The sequence below is a fragment of the Eptesicus fuscus genome, chromosome 5 (assembly GCF_027574615.1).
Source record: "Eptesicus fuscus isolate TK198812 chromosome 5, DD_ASM_mEF_20220401, whole genome shotgun sequence".
NCBI lineage: Eukaryota > Metazoa > Chordata > Mammalia > Chiroptera > Vespertilionidae > Eptesicus > Eptesicus fuscus.
This window is the reverse complement of record NC_072477.1, coordinates 63,659,780-63,681,779: the sequence shown is the minus strand read 5'-3', so window position 1 is coordinate 63,681,779 and position 22,000 is coordinate 63,659,780. Positions and strand designations below refer to the sequence as shown.

Genomic DNA, 22,000 nt, shown 5'->3' with positions numbered 1-22,000 from the left:
CTGTGCCCAACAGGAAGGAGACAGTGAAATTAGGACTCTATCAGGAAGCAGAGTTTGCAGAAAGGGTGGGAACCAAAGTTATAAAGTCAAGGAAAGAGTCAACCTGAGCAGCTGTGGAATGGGTAGAAAGCCAAAGGCCATAGGTCCCACTGGCATGTAAACTAACTTTTTTCACCTAATCTTATACCTTTCAATAACCCCTAGGTCTCAGAGATAGGCCATTAAGCAATTACCAGCAGTATTTATTAAACATTTATACTTTGAATTCTCTATTTCAAACTATTCCCTTCAATATCTGGTGCCAGAGATATCGAAGCCATCCATCATTGGCTTTACTTGTCTTCAAAGTTCATCAGTGCTTGCACTGTAAAGAAACAAACTGTGAGGATGGAGAGCTGGGAATATTCAGAACATACAAATGTTTGAAGTCTCTGCTTTTCTGGGTTCCCACACAAATTTTTACTAATGTTTACTTTTAATTAAGCCATGTGTTGCTTGTCAACTATAAATTGAAAAAAAAAAATTAAGCCGTATGCACCTCTACTCTTTGCCATAGATGAATTAAAGAATCTGCCTTGCTATCTTATCTCTTTCATCCTGTTCTCCTCAGAGAACAAGTGAGAAGGCAAGGCTGAGGACAAGTGGAAAGAGCAAGATTAACCTTAGGCAACATTTTAAATTACATGAATGTCTATTTTGATATCCTGTTCTAAATCCCACATTCCAATGGTATAAATTTCTTTTAATGCCTGCCTGTGCCCACCACAAACACACATTCTGTTATTTTCACATTGAGTTGATTTCAACTAGGTATGAGGAAGATAACACTAATCCATATTAAATTGTAAAAAGGGCTCCTAACTCAGTGTTTACTTCTAGAGGGAAAACTTATTAATCCAAATTAATCTTCAAATGGTGAAGATTCAAGAGAGAAACTTAAGGAAAATAACTCTACTATTTAAATCACATACTTCTCTCTGCCTAAGCTGATACTAGAAGGCACTGAAAGGAAGATAAATCTATAATTCATAAACCTCTTTGAGAAGTTGAGGGTAAGTGGGCATCTGTGGGATTTCTGCTCACTATCTAATCCCTACAGCTATCAGGTATTATATATGCAACCTCAAAAACTTGAGCCTAAGGCCCTACTGCTCAGGTCTAAAATGTGCCTTCAAAGAGAAGAAATGTACAAAAGGGGGTGGGTCGCCAAAAATGAGTAAGAGCCCACCTTGTCTTAATTCCCAACAACTAGAACACTCTCCTCTTGGGAAATAAGCTCTAAGACATTAAAGGATTTAGGTGTCCCCTACTAAAGAAGCAAAATTGCCAGGTTCTCTCTAGAAGAAATTGGAACATATGTCCAGAGTGTAACATGTCAAACCAAGAATTTGCCTTTTTTAGGTGTCAGGTGGAAATTCACAAGCTGAGATATCAAAATAGTGGACACCCACTTGCTTATCCTCAGTTATATATGCTACTCCAATTGTACTTAAGTCCTGGTTTCTATGAGTGCCCCAATTCCATACCTGCAAACTCTTGTAACCGCTTACGCTCCTCTAGGTTATACTGAAGCTTTTCTAGCAACTCAAAATACCGGAAGAGTGAATCTCTAGGCCAAACAATGCATTCATCCTGATCCATGTCCATCAGCCCAGGCAGATTCTGGTGCACATGGGTCTCCCAGTCCAATTCACCTAGATGGAGGAATTCTTCTCAAAAACAAATAGATTTGTGGAAGTTGCAAAAGAACTGATAAATCTTATGGTGTGTAGGGGAGAAAGAAGGGATAAAAGTGGTAACAGGAAGCAGAGAAGAGGGTAACGGGTGCATTACTAAGAGACCACTTTTTACAATAAGCAAACACAGCCACAGCCACACTATCCAAAGTGAAGCAGAAGTACAGGGAAAATGAAGCACACAAAAAGTAAAATCAGACTGGTAGAGAAAATTGGGAAGTAGATATAGTGGGAGAGCTCTTGTTAAGATTGGGATGTCTTCTAAAGGAGTCTGAATTCAAATGGAAAAACCCTCTGCTTACCAATAGAGTCAAAATTTCTGGATTCAGAAGAAGGGGAAAAGAGGGAAGGCGAAGGTTGGGAGGAAGCAGATGAGGAGGAGGAAGAGGAGGAAGAGGAAGAGGAGGAGGAGAAGGGAGACTCTTCTTTTTTTGACGAGAACTCTTTTTTTGACTCAGATGCTCTTGAATCTTCTTCAGAGGAACTGCTTTCAGACTCTTCTTTAAGACCTTCTTCTGATAAGCCCAAAGATTTCACTTGTTGACTGGTATCTCTATAAGTGAATGAAGAAATTTTATTGCCTGAAATAAATTTATGAGGTATGGTTAGCTCTTTCATTATTCTGGTACTGCCCCTAGCCATCTCTTAACACTGAGACTTAAGGCTATGAGGGCCAATCTGCTCATTGCGTATACAAACTATTGTATATGCAAGCCCCAAATCTGAGCTTAAGCACTTCCAACCTCAAATGTCCCATGTGCTATATCTTTATTAGTGCCCCTCACCACATAGCTCCTGTGCTCAATTTTACTCAGGCTTTCACATTCTACACACAACCTTATTTGCCAAGCTTTAGCTCCCCATTCCATAACCCTATGCCTATAACACCACAACTATAGCCTTTGCCCCCATGATTCTATCTCTTAATAGTAGAGGGCTCCAGGGCTCAGTTCTTGGTCTTTTATCTTCTCCATCTATTGTCACTCTTTGGTAATCTCAGCTGAGTTTAAATGCCTACTAAATGCAAATTTAAACCTCTATCACTTAAATGTATAATAAACATCTCAAATTTAACCAAAACTGAACTCTTTGTCCATCACATCTCTTCCACCAATAGCCTTCCTCATCTCAGCTAATTCATCCCACCAGTTGCTCAGGCCAAAACTTTGGAGTCATCCTGAACTCTTCTCTTATATACCACATCCAATCCATCACGAAGTTCTGTTGACTCTACCTTCAAAATACATCTTTTTTCACTGGCACCACTGGTACCACTCTGATCTGAGTCATTATCACCTCTTGCTTGGAGAGCAGTATAGCCTCCTAATTTCTCTCTCTGTTCCTTCCCTCATTCTTCTACAGCCTATCAACATAGCAGCCAGGGTGACGCTTCTTAAATGTAAGTCATTTCATGTCACCGCTCTGCTCTGTTCCCCATTTCACAAAGTCAAAGCCTAAATCCCTGCACAGCCTTACAGAATAGGGTCCCCACTATCTCCTATCACTCTTCCCCTACTCACTTTGCTGCAGTCACAATGGCTTCTTTGCTCTTTCTCAAACACATCAGGCATGGACCTTTGTACCAGCTGTTCCCTCTTCCTGGAACACTCGTCCATAGATATATACATAGTAACCCTCTCACCTAATCCAAGTCTTTGCTCAAATGTTACCTTTTCAGTGTGGCCATACCAACTAACTTGTTTAAGATTACAACGGATCTGCAACCTCCTCCCTTTATTCCAATCCCCTTTAACCTGTCCTACTTTTTTATGCTTATTATATTTTAACATAGTAATATACTTATTTAATATGTTCATTATTTATTGTCTCTTTTCCCTAACTACTATGTAAGCTACATGAGAGCAGCATTATTGTCTTTTTTTTTTTTTTTAATTCTCACCCGAGGATATTTTTTCCATTGATATTTTTAAGAGAGAGTGAAAGGGAGAGGAAGAGAGAGAGAAATATCTATGTGAGCAAAATACATTGATTGGTTGCCTCCCACATGTGTCCCAAACGGGCCCAGTGATGGAGCCTGCAACCAAAGTACGTGCCCTTGACCAGAATCGAACCCTGGACGCTTCAGTCTGAGGGCCAACACTTTATCCACTGAGCCAAACTGACTCCCTCTGGAAGTTCTAGGGGAGAAGGTTCCTTGCTTCTTCTAGCTCTGGCAGTTAGTTGTCTAGCATTCATTGGCTTCTATTGACTTGTAGATGCATCACTCCAATCTCTACCTCTGTCTTCACATCTCCTCCTATTCTCTATGTCTTCTCCTCTTCTGTATCTGATAAGGACCCTTATCACTGGATTTAGGGTCTACATGGGTAATACCATCTCAAGATCCTTAACTTAATTACATCTGCAAAGACTCTTTTCCCTAATAAGGTCTTGTTCCCAGGTTCTGGGGGTTAGGACATGGGCGTATGATCAATAGTTATTGAATGAATGAATGCCCTCTCAAAGCCAATTTTCATCTCTGGTTTTCGACCCTCTCCTCCTTCATGTGTGTCCATCCCAGTTCATGTATACACTCCTAACCTGATTTCCATTTTGCTATTGCTTGACCTCAGTGCATCAGGGGACAGGTTTTGTCTCCTGCAAAGCAAAAAACACAGAAGAGTGAAGAGAGTTATAGTGAAGCAGGAATTTAATGAAAAAAAAAAAAGAAAATAATTCATACCATAAAATAAAGAAAACTAAGTGGAGAGAACAAATTGTGGTAAAGGGGTGAAGAAGAGTAGGGACATCCCCAACAGTAGATAAAGAATCAGGCAATATTCTAGAGGTGGGGCATTCTAACGCTTGGGCAAATCTTCTGTCCCAAGGGGAAGATGGAGTCAAGGCCAAAGAGTAAAAACAGGGAATGAGATCAGAAAACCTTTGAGAACTGAAGTCGGGTTTGAAAATGAAGAGGCAGACCTCTGGATAATCTGCCGCTTGAATATGCCGGCTTTGTGCTGAACTTCCAGATGTGTCATCTCTTCATTCAGCTCGTTCCTGATAGTCTGAAAGTTAGTAACTGACCCAAAGGGCCATTAGGAGTTGAGAATGTGACTAGACCTAAGGAGAGGACTTAGGTGGGGAGAAACCCAGTGAAATATTCATATAGGCCCTAAGCCTTCCTGCAATATCAGGTTCTCTCGCTCCATAATCTACCAATATTAGCTTTCACTCTAATTTCTTCCCAACCACCGCTCCCAACAAGTCTTACCTCTTCTATGCTTACCCATCATTGCTACTATGATATTTCGAAAGACAATGGAACCAAGTAACAACGAAAGGATGACATAGATGCTGCTGAAGGTTCGGCTGACTTCAGGCACCTTCCATGTGTCCTGAAGCAGTGCATACCAATGATCCAGGGTGAAGAGAATGAACACTGTCACTAGGGAATTCAAGAGATCCCTAAAGAAAAAGGTGTGTGTATAGATAAAACAGAAATCTAAATCTCTCAGACAGTTTCATTCTCACTTTTGCCCTTCATTCTCACTCTTCCTAGTAAAGCAACCTAAGAGCATTTCTTTATAGTTTGCTCTGACTCTGGCTTCTTTTCTACTGTGCTCAATTTTTTTAGCTAATCATTCTTCAGTTTGAGGTTGTTTTATTAGGTTTTCCTTTATCGTGAATAATTTATGAATTTCAAATACTGTTCCATTAGTACCTGAGACATAGTATGTACTCAATAAATAGGTACTGCCTTAGCCGGCTTGGCTCAGTGGATAGAGCTTTGGCCTCTGGACTGAATGGTCCCAGGTTCAATTCCGGTCAAGGGTATGTGTCCGGGTTGCGGGCTCCATCCCCAGTAGGGTGCGTGAAGGAAGCAGCCCATTGATGATTCTCTCTCATCATTGATGTTTCTATCTCTCTCTCCCTCTCCCTTCCTCTCTAAAAGCAATAAAATATATATATTTTAAAAATAAATAGGTACTGACTGAATTTGTAAAAATTGAACGGACTACCAATTATGTATCATTTTTTTGTAAGCTCATTCTCCACTGTCCTACTTACTTCACCTAACAGAAGAGCACTTACAAATTTAGCAAACATCATTCCTATTTAGTTTGTTGGTATGGACTGATAGGCAAGTAAATGAATGGATTTGTGATATAAACATATGATCCCAAATAATAAATGATAATGAATATATCACAAAAACTCTCAGGAACATATTTAAAATTTCCTTCTTTCCTTCTTAGTCCTCCATATACAATTTGTTGGAACTATCAAAGCCTGAATAGGATAAACAGGACTTTCCTAACTTGTACTCTTACCAAACTACTAAGAGAGACCTGAGAGGTGCTGACAAGTTTGGATTCCAATTCGTAAATATTATCACCTCTAAATCCAAATTTATTTTCTACTAGTAATCAGTGTTCTCTAGGCAAAGATCTTAACAGGATTTTACTTTTGAATGAGTATAGATGTGTGCATGTGTAATCCCCACACCTAGAAATTGGGGTAAAACAGGTGAGCATGTTTGACAGTGATATTTATTATCACAATGTGTGTAAGGATTCTTAAATGCATTCTAAGTGCTTAAATGCATTACCTCATTTACCCCTACACTCTTATTCTCATTTTTCAAAAGAGGTACTTGAGGCATAGAAACCAGTACTTAACCACTGGAATATACTGCCATTTAAAGATGGTTGATGAAGGTGCATATGAATTTGCAAAACCCACAGCAAATCCAGTAGCTGCTCTATCCTCAAAATCAGAGTGAATACCACTAACTATTCCTTTACTTTCTCTTTGCCTCTCCTTACTGTGTTCTATTCCAATTTTTTTACAATAGACTATACTTTTGTATTACTTATAACTTTAGACTAGCTTCCCGGTTTCTTGCTCAAATTCTCTCCCCCTACCCAGGCTTCTCCCAGTCCTGCCTACGAGAAGAATTCTTGGTACTCCAGGTCCTGGCGAGTTGAACGGGTATAATCCTCGAAGAAGTAGACACCGGCCACAGCAAAAATGTAGAAGAAGATGATCAGCAACAACAGAAGGAACGTCATGCTCTAGAGGCCATGACTTAAGTTAGTGCTGGACCAGACAAGGCTGATTTCCACCTATAGCCCAGTCAAGCCCACCCTGGCAACCCCCCAACAAACCCTCACTTCGCCTTGAGCCCAGCCATCTTAGTCCACAGCAGTGTGACCACAGCCCTTTCTCATCCAATAACATATCTCAGGGTCTTTCATTGCCTTCTTTGTCCCACCCAGACTTGTCTCATGTAACCCCCATGTTTGTCCACCTTAGCCACCTGGTTTTGCTGCTACAGTCAAATCACCTTAAGGGCCCTGACCAGGGCCAAAATAATGACTCGAACTTGACGGAATCGTGTAAAGAGTTTGAGAGACCTTAGAACCCGGCAAATCCTCAGCAACTGGAGCCATACAGACTGGCCTGCTACCCCTGTCAGCACCACAATCTCAGGAAGCAGGGACTGTGGGAAACACAAAGATTATGAGTAAAATATACCCAAAAGCACCCACACAGTTGTTCCTTCGTTATCTGGTCTTTTTCATAGTTCCTTGGGCATTATCCCTTGAATAACATTCTCTGGTGGTTGTTTCCTATTTGGTCCTTCTATACTAAATTACTTAAACTCTATACTTCAATTTGCTCACACATAAAACAGGGATAGCCCTAGCCAGTTTGGCTCAGTGGATAGAGCATCAACCTGCAGATGATTTAGGTCAAGGGCACATACCTTGGTTGCAGGCTCCTCCCCAGCCAGGGCCCTGGTCAGGGCTCGTGCAGAAGGCAACCAATCAATGTGTTTCTCTCACATCAATGTTTCTCTCTGTCTTTCCCTCTCTCTTCCATTCTCCCTAAAAATTAATGGAAAAGTATCCTCGGGTGAGGATTAACAAAAAAATTAAAAATAAATAAAGAGGGGATTAACAGTACCTATCTCACTGGGTTGTTGTGGAGTTCAAATGAGAAAATACATGTGAACAGTGCTTGGTACTTTGTAAGTGCTCATTAACTGGTAGACATTATTGTTGGGGTTAATGTTGGGGTTAGATTCTGCCTTGCTCCTAATATCAATTCCTGCAATGAATTAATTTTAGTTTTAAAAGAGGGGAGGAGGAAGTTAGATACATTTCTATTTGTTTCTTCCTGTGATATAATTATCTTAACTTTTCTTGTCATTTTGATTCACCTAGGCACATTCCTCAGCACACTAAACTAATCCTCAGGATATCTATCCTTACCAATATGGTAACAACAAAATCAAAGACATTCCAGGAATTCTTCCAGAAGAGGGAAAAGCTGGATAGCCACATAAGAAAGATCTCCAAGATGAAAACAAGTAAGATGAACCAAGCTGCCACCTCCAGAGTCAGCTTCAGTGGCCACAGTTTGGTATTTGAGGACTCAAGCAATTCTGTGAGAATAGAGCAAAGGATGAATAAAGGTTAGGGAAGTGGGAAGCTGAATGATAGAGAATGATTACAACCTGTTATAAACCACAGTTGTGCCCACTGCTATTACACTTTTTAGTTTCTCTAAACACTGTGGTTATTTCAACCTGTAAAACACAGGGGTGGACAGAATCAAACATGAAAAATAGCTGCGACTCATTTCTCCTGCTGGTATGGATATGCCTAATAGCTGCCTATTAGTCACTGCCTTCCCACTCTGGGATAACACAAATTCATCTCTTAACTACCACCAATCCTATCTGCTCTACTGTTAACCCCCTTCCCATCTTAAATTTCATAAAGAAGCAATGAGCCTTGAGAATAGAATGAAAATGTAGGGCCATGATATTTTTAAGTGCTTTATAAGGGATATAGAAACAAGAAGCAAATTCATGGGGTATATTGAATCAGAACAAGAAATTGCTTGGTTCTTTGTTAGTTGATTTTGTTTTGTTTTTTAGTTGCCTTTTCTTTCTTTCTTTCTTTCTTTCTTTTTTTTTTTTTTAGAGAAAAAGAGGTGGTGGGGAAGGAGAAAGAAAGAAAAACATTGATTTTGTAGTTCCACTCATTCATGTATTCATTGGTCAACTCTTCTAGGTGCCCTAAGCAGGGATTGAGCCTACAACCTTGATGTAACAGGATGCTAATCTAACCAACTGAACTACCTAGCCAGGGTTATTTGCTAGCTTTTAAAACTTACCCTTTCTTCTATAAAATTTATTTTGTTCTGCAAAGCAAATAGAATCCTTTACTTTCTTTCTAGAATCCTATTATTTGCTAACTGCTTTTCCTTAACTCATTGCCTTAATCTTTCAACCTTCTTCATCTCTTTTATACATTTAGTGAATGTATATCATGCTATTAAAAAAAAACACATTGAGATTAAAATAGACTTAAAAGCTAAAAAATGTAATATGTTTCCTTTTGAAACAGAATACTCTGAGAGCCTGCAAATGCACTATGACTGATATGCTTGGCAGTTAATGGAGATCAGAAGAGCATACTCAATCATCCTGAAGAACACAACTGCTGTGTAAATTGTGACACACAGTTTTAAATTGTTATTGCTTTTAGTAATATTATGGCTAATTATATCCATATTTTGTTGGAAATAAGGGCTATTCATACTTGCAATGTGTTACTATCAAAGAAAATGAATCAAATCTTCTTTCTTCTCTCTTATCATTCAGAAACAAAATACAAAAATTATAAAAATAAACAATCAATATCATTGTGAAAGTTAACTTTTTTTCTATTTTTTATGCCCTATCACATTTCCATCTACATTTTAACATATATCACATGTATCTAACATATAATACATAATGTTGTAAGCCTGAAACTAATGTTATATGTCAATTATAGCTCTATTAAAAAACAAAACAAAAAACAGCCTGGCCAATGTGGCTCAGCGACTGAGTGTTGACCTATGAACCAGGAGGTCATGGTTCAATTCCTGGTCAGGGCACATGCCTGGGTTGCGGGCTTGATCCCCAGTGTGGGATGCGCAAGAGACATCTGATCAATGATTCTCTTTCATCACTGATGTTTCTATCTCTCTCTCCCTCTCCCTTCCTCTGAAATCAATAAAAAATCAATAAAAAATAATAATTAAATTAAAAACTACATAGCCCTGACTAGTTTGGCTCAGTGGTTGGAGAGTCAGCCCAAGGACCAAAGGGTCATGGATTCAATTCCCAGCAAAGGGCATGTACCTCGGTTGCAGGTTCAATTCTCAGCCCTATTGGAAGGCAACCAGTCAATGTGACTCTCTCACATCAATCTCTCTCTCTCTCTCTCTCTCTCTCTCTCTCTTACTCTTTCTCTCTCTCTCTCTCTCTCTCTCTCTCTCTCTCTCTCTCTCTCTCTTTTCCCCTCTCCTTCATCCCCTCCTCCTCCTCCCTCCCTTCCACTCTCTCTAAAACTCAATGGAAAAAAATATCCTTGGGTAAGGATTTAAAAAAAGGATAGACTGATAGATAGATGATGGATATCTAAATAAATAGATAGGTAGATAGACGGATATTCAAGTACTATAACAAAGAATTAAAAATTCAAAACTCAGGAAACAATAGGAAGAGACAGCCTAGGGCTGCAGACCTTGGTCACAGAGCTGCTTGAAGAAAAAATGTTACAGGCCACACTTTTGCCATTAAATATAAAGTATAAAGTGAATTAAGACATTATTTATAGAAAAAAACGCCAACTCAGCGCCATCTTGAAGGGGAAAGTGGATGTTATCGGAAGCCTGAAAATCTACAACTGAGGCACCCACTGAACAGCTGCAAACCCCAGAACACTGGTCCCCAATTGGCACAAATACGCGGATTCAGAGGAGCTCTACACTCCACCATGGAAAGGTCAGATTTTGCCTGGCATAAGGAGAGAGAGAACTACATAAGCAGACATCCAGAGAAGAGAGACCATGGGGAAACAAAGAAACAGCCCACATATGAAAGAAAAGCAGGCATCACCACAAAAGGAAGTAAACGAAATGGAGGCAAGCAATCTGTCAGAGAAAGAATTCAGAGAAATGGTCCTAAGGTGGCTGAAAAGAATGGAAGACAAATTCGACAATATGAGTAAGAACCAAGAGGAAATGAAGAAGAACCAAGAAGAAATGAAAAATGACATTGCTGCTGTAAAGAACTCAATAGAAAGCATCAAGAGTAAACTAGAGCATGGGGAGGGGTGTGGCATGGGAATGGGGGGATGAGGACAAATATGTGATACCTTAATCAATAAAGAAATTTTTTTTAAAAAAAGAATAGACTAGAAGAAGCAGAGAACCACATCAGTGAGCTAGAAGACATGGTGGGAAAAAATACCCAAGTAGAGCAGCTTCTAGAAAAAAAATTAAAAAGCAGGAGGAGAGCCTAAGGGAACTTTGGGACAACACGAAACAAAACAACATCTGCATAATAGGGGTTCCAGAAGGAGAGGAAACAGTAAGGAATAGAAAACCTGTTTGAAGAAATAATGACAGAAAACTTCCTTGATATAGGGAAGAAAAAACCCACACAAATCCAAGAAGATCACAGAGTCCCAAGCAAAATGAACCCCAAAAGACCGACGCCAAGCACATTATAATTAAATTGGCAAACACCAACGACAAAGTAAGAATCTTAAAAGCGGCCAGAGAGGGACAGAAAGTTACCTACAAAGGAACCCCCATCACACTAGCAACTGATTTCTCAACAGAAACTCATTAGGCCAGAAAGGAATGGAATGAAATATACAAAGTCATGCAAAGGAAGGGTCTGAATCCAAGAATACTGTACCCAGAAAGGCTATCAATCAAAATTGAAAGTGAAATCAGGAGCTTCACAGACAAAAAAGGACTAAGGGAATTCATTACCACCAAACCAGCAATGCAAGAAATGCTAAAGGGTCTGCTGTAAAAAAAGAAAAAAAAGAAATAGGAAGAGAAGAAGGAACACAGGGGTAAAGAATAAAAATGGCAACAAATAAGTACCTATCAATAATAACTTTAAATGTAAATGGATTAAATGCCCCAATCAAAAGACATGAGGTAACGGACTGGATAAGAAAACACGACCCATATATCTGCTGTCTACAAGAAACCCACCTCAGAAAAAAAGATGCACACAGACTGAAGGTGAAGGGTTGGAAAAAGGTTTTTCAGGCGAATGGAAATGAAAAAAAAAACAAAAAACTGGGGTAGCAATACTTATATTGGACAAATTAGATCTCAAAGTGAAGGACATAACAAGAGATAAGGAAGGCCACTTCATAATACTAAAGGAGCAATCCAACAAGAAGAAATAACTCTGGTAAACATATACCCACCCAATACAGGAGCACCCAAATACATACATAAACTCCTGGAGAATATCAAGGGAGAGATTAACAGCAATACAATCATAATAGGAAACTTTAATACCCCACTATCACCATTGGACAAATCCTCTAAACAAAAAATCAGCAAAGAAACATCAATCCTAAATGACTCACTAGACCAGATGGAATTAATTGACATCTTCAAAACATTTCACCCCAAAGCCACAGAATATACATTCTTCTCAAGTGCACATGGGTCATTTTCAAAGATAGACCATATGTTGGGACATAGGCAAAGTCTCTTCAAATTCAAGAAGATAGAAATCATATCAAGCATCTTTTCAGATCACAGTGGCATAAAACTGGAAATCAACTACAATAAAAACAATCCAAAAAAAATCAAACACATGGAGACTAAACAGCATGCTAATAAACAATGACTGGATTACCAGAGAGATCAAGGAAGAAATAAAAAACATCATGGCAATAAATGACAATGAAAACACAACAATCCAAAATCTATTGGACACAGCAAAAGCAGTCCTGAGAGGGAAGTTCATAGCTCTACAAGCCTACTGCAAAAAAACAAGAAACAATGATAATAAATTACCTAACCCTACAACTCAAAGAGTTAGAAAGAGAGCAACAAGAAAAGCCCAGTGTAAGCAGAAGGAAGGAAATAATAAAGATCAGAACAGAGAAAAACAACATAGAGACCAAAGAAACAATACAAAAGATCAATAAAACCAAGAGCTGGTTCTTTGAAAGGATAAACAAGATTGATGAACCTCTAGCCAGGCTCACCAAGAAGCAAAGAGAGAGGACCCAAATAAACAAAATCAGAAATGAAAGAGGTGAAATAACAACAGACCCCACAGAAATACAAAGGATTGTTAAAAAAAAAAATACTATGAACAACTCTATTCCAACAAACTGGACAACCTGGAGGAAATAGACATATTCCTAGAAAAATATAACATCCCAAAACTCAATCAGGAAGAATATAATCATCTCAATAGGCCAATAACTATGGAAAAAATTGAAGCAGTCATCAAAAAGCTTCCAGCAAACAAAAGCCCTGGGCCAGATGGCTTCACAGGGGAGTTTTACCAAACATTCAAGGAAGAACTAAAACCTATCCTCCTCAGACTATTCCAAAAAATTCAAGAGGAAGGAACACTTCCAAGCTCCTTCTATGAAGCCAGCATCACCCTAATACCAAAACCAGATAAAGACAACATAATGAAAGAGAATTACAGGCCATTATCCCTCATGAACATAGATGCCAAAATCCTCAACAAAATTCTAGCAAATCAGATCCAGCAGTACATCAGAAAGATCATACATCATGACCAAGTAGGATTTATCCCAGGAATGCAAGGATGGTACAATATCCACAAATCAATAAACGTGATACATCACATAAACAAATTGAGAGATAAAAATCACATAGTCATATCAATTGATGCAGAAAAGCATTTGACAAAATCCAACACCCTTTCATGATAAAAACTCTCAACAAGGTGGGAATAAAAGGACCATACCTCAACATAATAAAAGCTATATATGATAAACCCACAGCTAACATCATACTCAATGGGCAAAAACTAAAACCATTTCCCCTAAGAACAGGAACAAGACAGAGATGCCCACTCTCACCATTCCTGTTCGTCATAGTACTGGAAGTATTAGCCATTGCAATTAGACAAGAAGAAGAAATAAAAGGCATCCAAATTGGAAAAGAAGAAGTAAAGCTGTCCTTATTTGCAGATGACATGATATTGTACATAAAAAGCCCAAAAGACTCCATCAAAAAACTAATAGACTTAATAAATGAATTTGGCAATGTAGCAGGATCCAAAATTAACGCCAAGAAATCTATGGCATTTCTATAAACCAATAGTGAACTTACAGAAAGAGAGACTAAAAAAGCAATCCCATTTACCATCGCACCAAAAAAATTAAGATACCTAGGAATAAACTTAACCAAGGAGGCAAAAGACCTATACGCAGAAAACTACAGGACACTGAAAAAAGAGATAGAGGAAGACGTAAACAGATGGAAGAACATACCATGTTCATGGATTGGTAGAATCAACATCATTAAAATGTCCATACTACCCAAAGCAATCTATAGATTCAATGCACTCCCCATTAAAATACCAACGGCATATTTCTCAAACCTAGAAAGAACTCTCCAAAAATTCATCTAGAATAAAAAAAGACCCTGAATAGCCACAGCAATCCTGAGAAAGAAGAAAAAAGTAGATGGGATCTCAATACCAGATTTCAAGCTGTATTACAAAGCCACTGTTCTCAAAACAGCCTGGTACTGGCACAAGAACAGACATATAAACCAATGGAATAGAATAGATAATCCAGATATAGACCCAAACCACTATGCTCAATTAATATTTGACAAAGGAGGCATGAACATACAATGCAGTCAAGACAGTCTCTTTAACAAATGGTGTTGGGAAAATTGGACAGATACATGCAAAAAAATGAAACTAGATCACCAACTTATACCATACACAAAAATAAACTCAAAATGGATACAGGACTTAAACATAAGACAGGAAACCATAAAAATACTAGAGGAATCCACAGACAGCAAAATCTCAGACATATGCCGAAAGAACTTCTTCACTGATACTGCTCCTAGGGCAATGGAAGCTAAAAAGAAAATAAACAAATGGGATTACATCAAAATAAAAAGCTTTTTCGCAGCAAAAGAAACCATCAACATAACAACAAGAAAGCCCACTGTATGGGAGAACATATTTGCAAATGTTATCACTGATAAAGGTTTAAACTCCAACATCTATAGGCAACTTATACAACTTAATAAAAGGAAGATAAATGATCCAATAAAAAAAAATGGGCAACGGACCTAAATAGAATCTTTTTGAAAGAAGACAAAAGGAAGGCCAAGAGACACATGAAAACATGTTCAAAGTCACTAATTATCCGAGAGATGCAAATCAAAACAACAATGCGGTACCATCTCACACCTGTCAGAATGGCTATCATCAACAAATCAACAAACAACAAGTGTTGGCAAGGATGCGGAGAAAATGGTACCCTCGTGCACTGCTGGTGGGAATGCAGACTGGTGCAGCCACTGTGGAGAACAGTATGGAGTTTCCTCAAAAAACTAAAAATGGAACTCCCATTTGACCCAGTAATCCCACTCCAAGGAATATATCCTAAGAAACTAGAAACATCTATCAGAAAGGATATATGCACCTCTATGTTCATAGCAGCACAATTTACAATAGCTAAGATTTGGAAACAGCCTAAATGCCCATCAGCAGATGACTGGATCAAAAAACTATGGTACATCTACACAACGGAATACTATGCTGCCATAAAAAAGAAGGAATTCTCAGCATTTGCAGCAACCTGGATGAAACTGAAGAGCATTATGCTAAGTGAAAGAAGCCAGTCAATGAAAGAAAAATACCACATGATCTCACTCATTTGTGGATAATAAAGAACTTTATAAACTGATGAACAAAAAGACAGATACAGAAGCAGTAAAGCATCAAACAGACTGTCAAATTACAGCGGGAAGGTTAGGGAGAGGTGGGGGAGATAAGAGATCAACAAAAGGTCATGTATGCATGCATACAAGCATAACCAATGGACGCCAAACACTGGGGGGGTGAGGGCATGTATGGGACTGGGAAGGGGCAATGGTAAGATATGTACACATATAATACTTTAACCTTTTGCACTTGGATGTCGAGTGTGACTCGACACGATTAGCATCGGTAGCAGCTCTTTTTATACTCTTTGAATGTATCAATAATTTGAAATATAAAAAAATCCAAATAAATAAGTTTGTATGAAAAGAAACTCCAGTTTTTATTCTACTGCCACGCTTTGTAAAATCTGGGGTATTTAGAAAATTAAATCCCGAGTAGAATAAAGGAATCGAGAAAAAAGCAAGCGAGTGCAAAGGGTTAATAAAAAAAATGGAAAAATATTTAGAACTCAATATATCAACTGCATATAGCCAAGATGAATCCTTATTCAAGTTGTTAGAGAAATAAAACTGTTTTAAAAAAAATAAAACTATATAATACACAATATATATTTGATCCCAAAGTCAAACTTAATGTTATTTAAAAATTCACTTGTACACAAACCATATATTTTCTTTAAGAATACCATGAAACACTTATAAAGTGGCAAAAGTAAAAATTTGTTCATATTTTAAAAAGTATATAAATGTTAAAAACAATATTTAATATACTAGTCTAAAATATTATTTTTACTTCAACTTGTGTCTTTATATCACATAAAAATAATTGATTAAAATGCCTAAGGAAGCTCTGGTTGGTGTGGCTCAGTGGTTGAGCATCATCCTATGCACCAAAAAGTCACAGGTTCAATTCCGGGTCAGGCACATCCCTGAGTTGTAGGCTTGATCCCCAGTAGTGGTTGTACAGGAGGCAGCCAATGTTTCTCTCTCTCTCCAAATCAATAAAATAAAAAAACTTGTGGGGGAAAATGGGAGATATTTGTAATACTATCAATGATGATAAATATATTTTTAAAAAATGCGTAAGGAGAGAAACCAAGGTGGCGGCATAGGTAAACACCTAAACTGCTGCTTCGCACAACAATTTCAAAACAACAACTAAAAGACAGAACGGACATCATCCAGAACCATAGGAAAGCTAGGGCTGAGTGGAAATTCTACAACTAGAAGGAAAGAGGAAAGCTCACAGATCAGAGGAACCGCAAAGAGCTGAGGTACGGAGACACACGTGCAGAGAGGAAGGGCGGCTGAGTGCCTGGCTGGCTTTCTCTGGTGGGAGGGGAAAGGAAGTCCCCGACTGCACTGAACCCCAGTTCCGGCCAAAACCCCGTGGACCCAGGCTCATACGAGGGGAGTCTGGACTGTCAGAGAGAAAGGCACATGGAGACTCGGAGACTCAGGGGAGCCACAGCGGGCAGGGGTCTAGAGATGCGCGCGTATGAGTGCGCACAGAGAGGACTGACTGTGGAGGTTGCCGTGAGCTTTCCATAGCGGAAGGGAGTCAGAAGCTCCTGACTGCACTGAAACCCAGTTCCGGGTGAGCCCCTGGGGGACCCACGCTCTTACAGGGGGAATCTGGACTGTCAGGCGGAAACTCAGGGGATCCACGGAAGACAGAGGTCTGGAGGTGCCTGCGCAAAGGTAGGGGTGATGGGAAGCCAAGACTGTCTGCTCAGCCCTGAGACTCCGCCCCATCCAAGCTGAGCACAGAGGCTTTTGCAATTTTGCAAGTCTGGTCCTATAAGGCTGTCTACAATACAGAAAGTCTCCTGGTGTACACACAACTGATACTCACAGCCAATTGGCCTGGAGGTCAATTCCTCCCAGTGACACCAACAACAATCAAGGCGTAACTACAACAAGGCTGTACACACAGTCCACAAAGGGGTGCACCAAGAGTGTCCACCTCAGGTAACTGGGAGGCTGACCCACTGGGCCATATAGGAAACCTAGCACACAAAGCTAATCTACCAACTCAGGGAAGCAGCGAAATGTGGAGGCAAAGAAACAGACCACAAATTAAAGAAATGGAGGAGAGCCCTGACTGGTTTGGCTCAGTGGATAGGGTGTCAGCCTGCGGACTGAAGGGACCCAGGCTCGATTCCAGTCGGGGGCATGTGCCTTGGTTGTGGGCGCATCCCCAGTGGGGGGTGTGTGGGAGGCAGCTGATCGATGTTTCTCTCCCATCGATGTTTCTGGCTCTCTATCCCTCTCCCTTCCTCTCTGTAAAAGATCAATAAAATATATTTTTTTTAAAAAATAAAGAAATGGAGGAGAACAAACGACTGGATATAGAATTCAAAACCACGGTTATAAGGTTTTTCAAGAATTTCCTAGAAAAGGCCAATAAAAATAGCCAGACCCTCGAGGATATGAAAAAGGACCAACTAGAAATTAAACATACACTGACTGAAATAAAAAATATTATACAGAGACCCAACAGCAGACTAGAGGAACGCAAGAATCAAGTCAAAGTTTTGAAATACAAAGAAGCAAAAAACACTCAACTGGAAAAGAAAAAAGTTGAAGATAGTATAAGAAGCCTCTGGGACAACTTCAAGCGTACCAACATCAGAATTATGGGGTGCCAGAAGAAGAGAAAGAGCAAGATACTGAAAACCTATTTGAAAAAATAGTGACAGAAAACTTCCCCCACCTGGTGAAAGAAATAGACTTACCAGTCCAGGAAGCGCACAGAACCCCAAACAAAAGGAATCCAAAGAGGACCACACCAAGACACATCATAATTAAAATGCCAAGAGCAAAAGACAAAGAGAGAATATTAAAAGCAGCAAGAGAAAAACAGTTAATTACCTACAAGGGAGTACCCATAGGATTGTCAGCTGATTTCTCAACAGAAACCATGCAGGTCAGACAAGAGTGGCAAGAAATATTCAAAGTGATGAATAGCAAGAACTTACAACCAAGATTACTCTACCCAGCAAAGTTGTCCTTCAGAATGGAAGGTCAGATAAAGAGCTTCACAGATAAGAAAAAGCTAAAGGAGTTCATCACCACCAAACCAGTATTATATGAAATGCTGAAAGGTATTCTTTAAGAAGAGAAAGAAGAAGAAAAAAGTAAAGATAAAAATTACGAACAACAAATACATATGTATAACAAGTGAACCTAAAAATCAAGTGAATTAAAAATCTGAGGAACAGAATAAATTGGTGAATATAATAGAATCAGGCACATAGAATGGAAGGGGATTGATAATTCTCAGGGGGAAAGGGGCATGGGGGATGCAGGAAGAGACTGGACTAAAATCGTACACCTATGGATGAGGACAGTGGCGGGGATGAAAGGGCAGAGGGTGGAGTGGGAACCGGGTGGAGGGGAGCTATGGGGGAGAAAAGGAGAAACAATTATAATAATCTGAACAATAAAGATTTATTAAATTAAAAAAAATAAAAATAAAAACGCCTAAGGAGATTTTAAAGATTATATATGCATTACTGGGAAACAAAATTACAAAACCAAAAAAGATTAGGGAGCTTTGATCTAGAAATCTGATTGTTAATAACTATTTTTTGTCCTATCTTTAACAACATTCTTTGTGTTCTGGAAAATTGTTTTTTTAAAAGACTAAACAAAGTTTTAATGTTTATCACATGAATTAATCCGTTCAAAGAAATGTTATTCACAAATAATTATTCCTCCTGCCTTTCTACCATGAGAATCTATATTATGAAAACCTAGTAGCCCTAACACTGTAACGACCGAAGACCAGTCACCAGGAGGCTGCGTGTGCAGCACGGGGGAGGGGAGTGGGTCTGGGGCTCGTGTGATTTTGCGTGCTGGGTCATCAGTGTACTTAATAAAATACAACTTTCCTCTCAGGCAATCTACCTATCCTCTGGCACAGTGATCATCTTTCGTTTCTTTTCTACCTGATCAGTTTGTTGGAGATGATAGTCAAATGAGCACACTGATTCTCCAGATTTCTTTTATTGTTAATACAGTTCATATAATTTATGACTGGTTTTAGTTATTTACTCTTTAATATCTTACTTGTACCTAACTTTTTATACTTTGTGAGCTTTCTTATTCATAGTTAATCTTTCTATACATCCTTATAAAAATGTGAATATTGGATCACTCACAATAGGCACCAATATCTCTAATAGGAAAGGTTAATTCAAACAAATGTAGACTAAACTGACACAAAAATATAACTGGTCTTCCCATCTCCAGTTCCTTGTTGAGTCTATTACACCCTACCTCTAATATGAGACTACCTTATATCTACCACACTCTCAAAAGCCCTCCAAATGTATCTAGATCTTAGCAGTTTGCCTATCACAATTCAAATGACATTACAAATGTAAAATAATCAACTTAAAGGAAAAATGACTTCCACCCACTTACTCTTCCAATGTCAATTCTCACCTATTTCCACCATCAGTACAATTGTATTCAGAAATATGAGGAATATGATGAAGTTTGTGAAGAGAGGACCTGTTTTCTCTTAAGGAAACATACATAGTGGAGTTCTTTGATTCATGCAGGCGAAATAATAGGGGCAAGAATAGAACCAGTGAGACTGAGAAGAAAATGGGGTTTGGAAAGAGAAAAATAAGGTCATAAGGCTGATGGTGAGGCAAGAAAAAACAGTGGTATGAAAGGATACACTCAAGGACCCATCCAGCCCACAAAGAAAGAGGTGGCCTCCAACTGTAGCGCACTGCAAGCCTGCTCATCAGTCTTCGACCATATGTAATCCGTTCTACGTGACGAGGCTTTATGGAGAAGCGCACAAGCTGGTGTTGATCTCCTAACATAAGTTTCTTCTGATGGGAAGGATCTACACCAGAAATAAAAAAGGGTCAGTAGATAATTATAAAGAGACGTTTGAGGGGAGAGAAGGTATGAAGAGCAGGTGGGATTGGGGGCAGGAGTACTGATTACGTAAGGGGCACCCTAGTGGTGGGGCTTGCCTTGCTGCTCCTTCTCACAGCAACTAATATTAGTTTGAAGAGCTAATGTCTTGCTTAGGATCAATACTGCCCAAGAATAAAGACAGCAGGTACAATTCTCTACGTTTTAAATGTCTTTGGTAAAAACTTCCACAACAGTCAGGGATAGTAGGCCTAAAAGTAGCATGGGTTTTATCGCCTGGATTCAAATAATTTTATTTTTAAAACCTTTGATTTATCAAGTTTGGTGTAACCTCCAAACTAACAACCATATCAATCTCCCCTGAATTCTCTACCCTTAAAATTGTCTGTCTGCTTCCTATGCTTTGGAGGGTGTGGATGGGAGTCTTAAGTTTCTCCCTGTGAAGAAACAGGCCGCTGACCAAGTATCTCCCGGATTGTGTGCCGTGGCACAGCCTGGCTCAAGCCTTGCAGATGCTCGATGAGAGAGAAGGTATCAATGAGACGAGAACGAATGGCATCAGCTCTGGGCAGTTGCATGTGTCCCTCGGGGTTGTAAGTGGCCATGTCTGTTGAGAAAATGGAAAAATCAAATATCATTTCATTCTTGGAGTTGCGTCAAAGATCAGGGGTTTTCTTCCCCTCCTCCCACTCCCTTCGCCCTTAAGAATACAAACACATTGTACCAAGCCTCAAGGTGTTTGTTTTTTTTGAGACAAAAGGCGACAGGAGTCCTAAGAGAATATGGCATCGTTGACTAGCTTCCGGGCACCTTCACTTGGGTGACGGCATTTCTCATTAAAAGCAGCAGCCACAAGGGTAGGTAGGCGTCCCGGGGTTGGACAAAGAGGAATTCGGGCACTACCTGGACCCGAAGGAACCAGGCAAGGCAAGGAGGTGGAGCAGTGGGAGGGCTCGGGGCTGCCCCAAAATAAAAAGCAAGTTCAGCCCTAACAGGTTTGGCTCAGTGGATACAGCATCAGCCTGCAGACTGAAGGGTCCCAGGTTCGATTCCGGTCAAGGGCATGTACCTTGGTTGTTGGGCACATCCCCAGTAGGGGGTGTGCAGGAGGCAGCTGATTGATGTTTCTCTCTCATCAATGTTTCTAACTATCCCTCTCCCCTCCTCTCTGAAAAAATCAATAAAATATATATATTTTTAAAAAATTAAAAAAAAAATCAAGTTCAAAGGAATTGGACAAAATGCAACAGCCTGACATTTTGATAATGTGTCGGATCCCAGCGCAGCTCCTTCTCTCAACTCCCGCTGGTGGGCCTCACCTCAGCGCCGGCTCCGCCGCCCACTCAGCCCCGACTTCACTCCTCCACCTCCGCTCTGACGTCCCGAGCTCGGCCGTCCCCCACCCGTTGGACGCGTCCAGGGTCGGCTCCCCGCCGGACTGCGACCCCTCTCCAGCTCCGCCCGCACCCCGAGTTCCGGCTCGCCCGGAGCCCAGCCCCGGTCCCCCGCCCCCCCCCGCCCCGGCCGAGGCGCCTCCCAGGCCCGCTTTCCCGGACGCTCGCCGCCAGGCCCCGCCCCGCGGCCCGGCCACCCGGCGGTTACCAGCTGGTCCCGCCCGCCCGACGCAAGCGCCGCGCAGC

The 22,000-nt window shown here is 40.0% G+C and overlaps 1 protein-coding gene across 1 annotated transcript; it reads right to left on the bottom strand.

Moving 5' to 3' along the window:
- Positions 1-225: 225 nt before the first annotated feature.
- On the bottom strand, positions 226-21,848 carry CATSPER2 (cation channel sperm associated 2). The gene is made up of 13 exons (XM_008143066.3): positions 21,680-21,848; positions 20,821-20,967; positions 20,152-20,325; positions 19,911-19,979; positions 7,958-8,130; positions 7,027-7,182; positions 6,630-6,754; positions 4,966-5,144; positions 4,659-4,758; positions 4,278-4,334; positions 2,039-2,289; positions 1,527-1,694; positions 226-364 (listed from the first exon to the last, which is right to left on the bottom strand). Exons 2-13 carry the CDS (start codon positions 20,963-20,965, stop codon positions 333-335), a joined length of 1,629 nt encoding a protein of 542 aa, XP_008141288.1. The 5' UTR covers positions 20,966-20,967; positions 21,680-21,848; the 3' UTR covers positions 226-332.
- Positions 21,849-22,000: the final 152 nt, after the last annotated feature.